This window comes from Corvus hawaiiensis, chromosome Z (assembly GCF_020740725.1).
Source record: "Corvus hawaiiensis isolate bCorHaw1 chromosome Z, bCorHaw1.pri.cur, whole genome shotgun sequence".
Taxonomy (NCBI): Eukaryota; Metazoa; Chordata; class Aves; order Passeriformes; family Corvidae; genus Corvus; species Corvus hawaiiensis.
The window spans coordinates 39,486,611-39,495,212 of NC_063255.1; the positions used below are offsets into that span (position 1 = coordinate 39,486,611).

The 8,602-nt window shown below is 42.6% G+C and overlaps 1 protein-coding gene and 1 long non-coding RNA gene across 2 annotated transcripts; one reads left to right on the plus strand and one right to left on the minus strand.

The window, feature by feature from the left end:
* Positions 1-312: 312 nt before the first annotated feature.
* LOC125320175 lies at positions 313-1,173 on the minus strand. Its single transcript, XR_007201038.1, has 2 exons — positions 822-1,173; positions 313-680 (listed from the first exon to the last, which is right to left on the minus strand). It is a non-coding gene; the product is annotated as an uncharacterized LOC125320175 (long non-coding RNA).
* A 37-nt stretch (positions 1,174-1,210) lies between these two features.
* ISCA1 (iron-sulfur cluster assembly 1) lies at positions 1,211-8,293 on the plus strand. The gene is made up of 4 exons (XM_048292212.1): positions 1,211-1,349; positions 3,476-3,529; positions 5,241-5,346; positions 5,816-8,293. The coding sequence occupies exons 1-4, from the start codon at positions 1,269-1,271 to the stop codon at positions 5,962-5,964; spliced, it is 390 nt and encodes a 129-aa protein (XP_048148169.1). The 5' UTR covers positions 1,211-1,268; the 3' UTR covers positions 5,965-8,293.
* Positions 8,294-8,602: the final 309 nt, after the last annotated feature.

Genomic DNA, 8,602 nt, shown 5'->3' on the forward strand with positions numbered 1-8,602 from the left:
AGCCAATACTATATGTTTATAACAGTGGTGAAATCACTCTCCTTAGGCTGACACATTATGTATACTGAGATATCCCCCCCGCCAATGTACAGCCACCCTTCACTGAACAAGCTGTATGACTAGAGCCACTCAAGCTCCATTTAAACATAAGAAAATAGTACAAAAGTGAATTCAGAAGGGTGAGAAGTTAGGAAAGACTCCATTGTAACTTCTGGAATCAGTTGACAGGCTCAACCTCTCTTCAGTCCCATGGGGACAACTATTGGGTAAGAACAGTGTTCTATGAGTGCTAAATTCTTGTCTTGAGCTCACTTTTGTTAGGGATTAGAGCTTTTTAGTATATTGCTTTGAATTAATATATTGCTTTGAATATGTTTTTGCAGTCAGCTACTATCACCATCAATCCTTGAACCTTAACGTGTCAGAATTCTAGGCTGCATCCACAGCAGCAGGGCCAGGGAGGGGATTCTGTCCCTTTGCTCTGCTCTGGTGAGACCTCAACACTGCATCCAGGACATGGAACTGCGGGAGTGTGTGGCCTCCTCTGCACTAAGTTGATAGGACTGCAGCCACCACCCTTACAAACACAGGCTGAGAAGGTTGTCTGGAGATCTCATGGCAACCTTCCAGTATCTGGAGGGGGCCTACAGGGAAGCTGGAGACAGACTCTTCATCAGGAACTGTAGTGATAAAACAAGGGGGAAATTTAGACAGGTATTAAGAAGAAATTCGTTACTGCGAGGGAGGCGGGGCACTGGAACGGGTTGCCCAGGGAAGTTCTGGATGTGTTCAGGGCCAGTTTGAATAAGGCCTTTACAAACCTGGTCTAGTGGGAGGTGTCCCTGCCCACGGCAAACGGTGGGACTAGACGATCTTTAAGCTCCATTCCAATCCCTTAACACTCTAAATCAATAAACATTGTTATTCCGTAACCTGTTGACTTGACCCTTCAAGGGCGCCGACAGACTAATCAATTATTAAAGGATTTCAGAAAAACCTCTCCTTTCCACCTGACACCTGGGCCGCTGTTTTGCCGCGGCCTCCGCGAAGGACAGGGCGTCCTGGTCGTCTTTGCTGCTTATCTCGGCGTGCAGCCCCGCTGCCTGCGGAGCCCCGCCCGCCCTCAGCGGGGCCGGGGCCGCAGCCGCAGCGGGCCCGGGCGCCAGGCCTAGGGGGCGGAGGCGGCGCAGCCCGTCCCCGCCCGCGGCCCGTGCGCGGTGGCGTCACGGCGTGCTGGTGGCGCTGCCCATGGCCGAGGGCGCCGGGCCATGGCCTCGTCCGTGGTGCGCGCCACGGTGCGCGCCGTCAGCAAGCGCAGGATCCAGGCGACCCGTGCCGCCCTTACGCTGGTCAGTGCCGCGGATGGGCAGCGAGCGGGACCCGGGGGCCCGCGGCACCTCACGGGTGCGGGAGCTGCGCCACGGGCCCCCTCTGGCCCGGGCAGTGAGTCGGCCCCTGGCGACAGCGGGGGGGGCACGGGGACGAGGACGGGGACGGACCGCTCCGCCGGGCTGTGCCCGCTCGGCCGGCGTCGGTAACCCCAGCGGGGCGGCTGCGGCGGCGGGGCTGCAGAGGGGTCTGCTTGCCCCTGCCGAGTTGAGAGGCGGAGGGAGCTCCTGCTCCTCGCCAGTCCCGCTGGGAGGAGGCCCCGCGCTGCGCCGCTCCGTCTGCGGAACCGTGGAGTTCCGGGGCAGCACCGGTGAGGCCCCTGCGAGCGCGGGGCCTTGTGGCATAGACACCCTCAAAAAGAGTATTTAATTAAATTTTTTTTTAAAAGGGAAATGTGTTAGCTACGGAGGCTGACGCGTAGGTTGTTTCCAAGAAGGCTTTACATCCTGTTGTTAATAATAAAGGACGTGTATTCTGTACCAGCGCCGTACTGGAGAGGCCAAACTTGAAAACATGGTGTTCGGTCATAGGTTGGACTCGATGATCTCAGAGGTCTTTTCCAGTCTCTGATTCTGAGAGAGATCACTGCAGAAAAAAGTGCAGTCAGTTGTTCCGTGGAGGAACAGGGGCAGATCGAGTGCACACAGTTCAGTCGTTTGTCAGAGTAGGTAATTCCTGTTCAGTGGGTCTCTAACAACAGAACTGGTAGCGGTAATTCGAAAGGGTTGTCTACTGCAAGTCTACTTGCGGTTTGCTTTGTGTGTTTAAGCCGGCTTATAGTAAGAACTTCACATAACTAATGCATTTCTTGGTGTCTTAGAAATTTGTAGGCATGTAATGGAAATTTTGACATTTGCGTTGTGTTCTTGCATTTCTGCATCAACTAGACCTGCGTGAATGGTGAATTTTATCTGGTGTAAAGTCACAGGTTCCCTTTAGGTTAACAGGGAGAGAGAAGTAGACCATGAGCCCTCTATATCTAACTGATTTTTCTCTGCAATGTGTGTGTAAAAAAATTTTCACAAGAACAGAGCTACTTGATTGAATTATGGTAGTTATTTTGGGGGAAAAAACCTCAAAGAAACAACATGGATCTTGACAGGCTTGAGAGGTGGGCTGATACAAACATCATGAAGTTCAGCAAAGTGAAATGCAAGGTCCTGCACCTTGGGTTGGGGCAATCCCAGGCACACCAACAGGTTAGGTGGAGAATGGATTGAGAGCAGCCCTATCAAGAAGGATTTGGGTCTGATGGTTGCTGAGAGGCTGGACATGACCCAGTGATGGGCACTTGCAGCCCAGAAAGCCAGCTGTGTCCTGGGCTGCATCCAAAGCAGCGTGGGCAGCAGGGGAGGGAGGGGATTCTGCCCCTCTGCTCTGCCCTGGTGAGACCGCACCTGGAACACTGCATCCAGCTCTGGGGCCTCCAACATAAGGATGTGGAGCAAGTCCACAGGAGGCCGCAAAGTTGATAAGAGGACTGCAGCCACCTCCCTTACAAACACAGGCTGAGAAGGGTGGGGCTGTCCAGCTTGAAGAAGAGGAAGTTGTTTGGAGGCCTCATGGCAACCTTCCAGTATTTGAAGGGGGCCCACAGGGAAGCTGGAGACAGACTCTTCATCAGGAACTGTAGTGATAAAACAAGGGGGAAATTTAGACAGGTATTAGGAAGAAATTCATTAACTGTGAGGGAGGTGAGGCACTGGAACGGGTTGCCCAGGGAAGTTCTGGATGTGTTCAGGGCCAGTTTGGATAAGGCCTTTACAAACCTGTCCCTGCCATGGCAGGGGTGTTGGAACTAGATGATCCTTAAGGTTCTCTTCCAACCCAAACCGTTCTGATATGCTGATTCTAACAGCCAAACCCCCCAGTGTTAAGGATTAAGGATTGAATTCTTGAGGTATCTGTTTGCTGGCAGTGTGGGTGAGGAGAGGAGTGAAGAGGTGTTTTCTGTATCAATTAGGTTGAGCAGACATCTGTTTTACAGCAGTGTGTATCTTACATGCCTCAACTTTAATACATGCAAATACGCATTGCAAATAAACAAAAAAATATTAAAACTTATATGTGTGCTTCTGTCTTTCAGACCCCTTCTGCTGTCCAGAAAATAAAAGAGCTTCTGAAAGATAAACCTGACCATGTAAGTATAATATAATAATAAGTGTGTAGGGTGTGCAAAGGTATTAGCACAACTCATGATTGCAAAGCATTTCTGGTTAACTTAGAAGTTTGAAATGAGCACTGAAGTGTTTGTTAGAGATGTTGACATCTTTTTTTGGTGGGGAATGCATTAGCTTATATGTATATCCAGCTTTGTTTTGTTACGAAATGAAATGCAGCAAACAACTGACTGTAATGACATTTCACTGTACTGTTACTGCTGAGATTAATAAAGCTGGAAAAATTTTAAGCTTCAAGTATTTTTGAGATACATTTTAGTGGAACCCTTTAGTATGGCATAGTGTTGACTTCTGATAGGGAGAGAGCTCTTCAGCTGTTGATATTAAGACGTTATTATTTAAGTTCTTGTAGGAATTCTCATTGTGAAGTATGCAGTAATAAAGTTATATTCATATGCATTGGAGAACTTCTAATTCTGAGGAAACTTGTCAGGCAGTCTGTTTTTTTAACTAATCAGTGTTTCACCAAATAATGAGTTTGTCATCTTTTCTTCCTGGGGGAAAGACACACAGAGGCTTCTTTTATAACCGTTGTAAAAGCAAACATTAGCTTTTTTTTAACAAGTGAGTATTATTTCAAGAAGAACATTTCTTTTATTAACAAGCCCATTGTTTCTTTTTCTTCCTGCACATCTGCAACTAACTAGACTTACTTGTGCTAATGTTTTAAACCATCCTAAGGAAGCCCTGGGCCTACAATTGATATAGTCAGTCATTTCCTGGCTGTAGATGGTGTTTGCATTTTCCAGCCCATTATTTGTAGCAGTTCCTGTAGAGAAATGTATTACCCTTAAAGGGTCAGATGCAGTTTGTCTTGAGATCCCATTTGATGACAACTGTTGCATTTTGATACATTTTTATCACAATATTCGGACATCGATAATAAAATTGCCTCTTAGTTATGAAGCACTGGTTTGTGGAAGGTGATACTTCTTAAAGATTGTTACACACAAATAGTTTTCTACTTTGTTAAAACTTTTTCTCAGTTTTTTTCCTTACATGGATGCTCCTTTTGTCAGACTTGTTGAACGCTGTGAATGTTACAAACATTGACTAAGTTGGCTTTTAAGGCCAGTTAAAACAGTACACATACAGACGTATTTGATTTAGGGAGGGGTTTGCTTTTTGAGTGAGACTGGCAATAAAGGTAGTGAAAAATCAAAGTATGTTTTTCAGAACTTTGGTTTAAAGTAAGTTTTCTGATGGTGTCATTACAACAGTTCTAATCCAGTAACTGCCCTTGTTTTGGCCTCACAGCTTCATAATTATGTTACTGTCTATAATCTTGTCATAGTACCTGAATTAGCATCTGAGTAAACTGTAGTTTGAAGTCACAAAAGTATCTGTCTTTGAAATTTGACCTTTTTGAGACCAGGTTCCTACAAGAGTCCGAATGGTTCATTACTTCAAAACTGTAACATACTGTAGGGCGTGATCTGCAGCAGCAAGCACCAGATGTTTTTTTTTACCGTGGCAGTCAAATTTATAAAAGAAAAAAGAAAAAGTTATCTCTTAATCTGTTAAAGTAATTCACTTTTGCATTTAGGCAGTGGAGAAAAATAAATGTCAGCATTTCGTTGTTCTGCATACTTTTTAACTTGCTATTCTGAATAGGTTTTAAAAAAGAAGTCATGCATGTGGTGGTGTTTTTTGCTGTTTATTGGTTTTTAGGTTGGTGTGAAAGTAGGTGTTCGTACAAGGGGATGCAATGGACTTTCTTACACATTAGAATATACAAAATCGAAAGGAGACTCTGATGAAGAAGTAGTTCAAGATGGTGAGTTTCTGGTGCAGCAGCACAAGCTTCTCGGGTGGTGGGGATGAAACCTGGTCATTTTGAGAGAAGAAATCTGTGTTGTCAAAGTTCTGTGCATCTTGTTGGATTCACAGACTTTAAGAAAGGTATGAAATGGGTTACCGTCTGTAATGCATGGGAATTGCGTACTGAAGCTGAGATTCGGTGCCATGTTCTACAGCTTATTTTCCTCAGCATCATTTTTTTTTGTCCCCATTCAAAATTACAGACATTCATGTGCACACCCAAGTAACAGTTCCAGACTTTTGCCAGACTTCTATAGGCAGATTGAAAACCGTGATGAAAGTGCCCCACATTAGGCCAGGGAAACCAAGTTGTACTGGTAGTCTTCATATTTAGCTTCCTCTTTTTTTTTACTGGTCAAAAGAGAATTTCAAAGTGAATGATGGTTTTGCTGTATGTAATTTCTGCTTTTTCTCTTGTTTTCAAGGCGTTAGAGTGTTTATTGAAAAGAAGGCACAGCTGACACTTCTAGGAACTGAAATGGACTATGTAGAAGACAAACTGTCCAGTGAATTTGTCTTCAATAATCCAAACATCAAAGGAACGTGTGGCTGTGGAGAAAGCTTTAACATCTGAAATCTCAGGACTACTTCTTTGACTTTGAGCAGCCCAAAACACTTACTATTATGACTCTGAGAAGCAAATGCATTTTCTTCAGGTTTGTAGGCTGCGTAAAGTGGGGATACTATTAAGAAAAATAAATTTAAATATTTGAAAATGTAAGCTGTGTGTTAAATTCCACCACTGATGTAGTTACGCTGTAATTTGTGATGAGTTGGGATCTAAAAGGTAAGAACAGTAAGTGCTGCAGTAACATCACTGTACTTCCACTTGCCAAGGAAATAAAATCTCACTGTTCTTCCTCTGTCATTTTCTTTGTCAATCCTACTCATACTTCCCCATTCAAAACCCATTTGAAAGAATATATTGTGTTCTGCTTTGATTTGGGGAAAACAAACAAACCAATGAACAAAAAATCTCAACCATTTCTGTGTGAGTATTTATAAGGATTTATATATACAAGCACACAGTCCTTGCTTATTTTGTAGTTTTCCAGTGCTTTCATCTTTTTACAAGTGCATTTTCTGGTGGTTTATTTTCCCTTAAATTCAGGGAAATAAAAATGTTGTTCATGTATTAATATAGTGGTAGACTATGGTAGCACTGGTATAGAAATGCTTCAAAGAGGGCTAGCCTAATTTTAATTATTTTCCTTTCTTTGTTGAAGGCACAGTCCCTGCTGTCCTTGGTCATTTTCAAAACATGAAGTATCTGGCACTGGAGGGCTAAAAAGTGATACACAGGCCTTGTTTTTCACATTTCAGTTTCTTTTCTTGCCTCAATTAATTTGCAAAGTTGGTAAAACTGCCTCCACTTTCTCATTCCCCATGTTCACAGAATGTGCTCTGTTTGCACCAAAATCTATGAACACTTCTATTGAGAGACAAATGTCAGATTTCTCATTACTTTTTTTTTTTTTTTTGGTAATCATGCATGCTACTAATTTTGTTAAGTGTTTGAACTCTTTTTCATAACTCTTTAGGTAGTAGAATTTTTTCACCAAAGTTTATGGTCACTTGTGTTTAACTCCTGTCTTGAGGTTAACTTGATAACAGGAGAAAAAGCATTTTTAATTAGAAAAAAGCCCTTAGTATTTCATATTACTTTTAAATTAACAGAGACAGTAATTAAAATACTGTAAGAGGCCGTTTTTTCTTTGGAATTTACTTAATCAGAAATTTGGTTTTGTAATCAAGTGTGTTTCGAGTTTATACAGTCTTCAGCAGTTATTCACTGGTGCTGAGACAGAAGCATAAATATCTCTCTAGACCTTCCCAACACCTGGTATGAGAAAGGAGCTGTTCCGCCCTTTTAACTCCTGATTGTCTGGAGATTACATGGTGCAGCTCAGGTGCTCACTTGTGCAGAAAATAAGATATCTGCCTGAGCAACAAATTTGAACAGCTGGTGAAAATGGTGCAAATAAAAAGTAGGGGACACAAGGAATCTTGCAGGTGTTGAGATGGAAGTGATCTAAGAGCATTAGGTCTGCTCGTTGAAAATCCAGAGGTCATCTTGAGGCGGACAGTTGTACCCACATGCCTGTCACCAACTGCTGGAGGTGCCGGATTGCACCTACATTTTGGTTCTTCCCTCTGCACCTTTTGCCAGAGCAGATGGAAGAACAAAAATGAAAAAACAAAATTAGGCTTCATCTGCTTTATGTAGTGCACAGGAACAGAAGGTCAGAATTACTTACAGTCTAACAGTAAATACTTGAATTTTGGTTGTATGTCACCTTTTGATGTAAAGACACTATTTCCTTCAACAGTCAGCTGTTGCACACAGTTACTTTACATAGTGATTCAGGAATTAGTGGTAATACACTGGTGAAGTGCTTCTATAGTGATATAACACTTTTCAGGCTTGCCAAACAAAAACATGGAGTTCATGTGACATAGTTGCATTACATCTAAAACTCCAAGCTAAGGGCATTTCTTCAGATTGCATTTCTCTGCTTCTTGCTAGAGAGAAGACTTTGAATGTGGTAACACTGGTGGTTGCTAAGAGTGCTGGTGCTTACTCGTTTAACTTGTTTTGCAGTGGAGGGGATTGGTATGAAATTTATTTTAGACCTGTGGCATGTACAGCAATCATTTTTGTGTGTTTTGTGTGTATGCCTTGAATGAAAGTTTGCACTTTTGTACCCCCATGAAGTAATCATCTTAAGTTGTCACCTTACTAAGATAACTAATGCACAATGTGTTAAACTTCTGCTAAAGTGCTATTTACAGTTGCATACAAGCTGTATAGTTTTGTTGACTGGTCCAGTATAATTTTGTGCAACAATATATGTAGAGTCCTCAATTATAATAATAAATATAGCCTGTTGGTAACCATGAAATATTCCTATCTTGAATGATTTTTTAAAGTAATAAAAAAGCACTGGGGAAGAGAACAGGTTTGTGTGCTGGGATTACAAAGTAGTAACAATGCTGTTGTTACCTGACTTAATATTTCCCCAAAATATTAAATATTTCCAGATATTAACAGCATTGAAATGGCATAGAAACATGGCAAAAAAAAAAAAATAGTAAACTGTGTACATAAGATATTTACACATACTGGAGGACTGTGCTGTTAATGCATAGCCTTCTGTTAAAATTCATGACACACTATTCTCAGGGTAAAAATTCTAGGAGACAAGATAAAT

Bases quoted from the DNA above. Each gene is read 5' to 3' on its own strand.
- ISCA1 (XM_048292212.1), top strand. From the start codon at position 1,269: ATGGCCTCGTCCGTGGTGCGCGCCACGGTGCGCGCCGTCAGCAAGCGC. The intron at 1,350-3,475 runs GTCAGTGCCGCG...TCTGTCTTTCAG, and splicing joins CCCGTGCCGCCCTTACGCTG to ACCCCTTCTGCTGTCCAGAA. The intron at 5,347-5,815 runs GTGAGTTTCTGG...CTTGTTTTCAAG, and splicing joins TGAAGAAGTAGTTCAAGATG to GCGTTAGAGTGTTTATTGAA.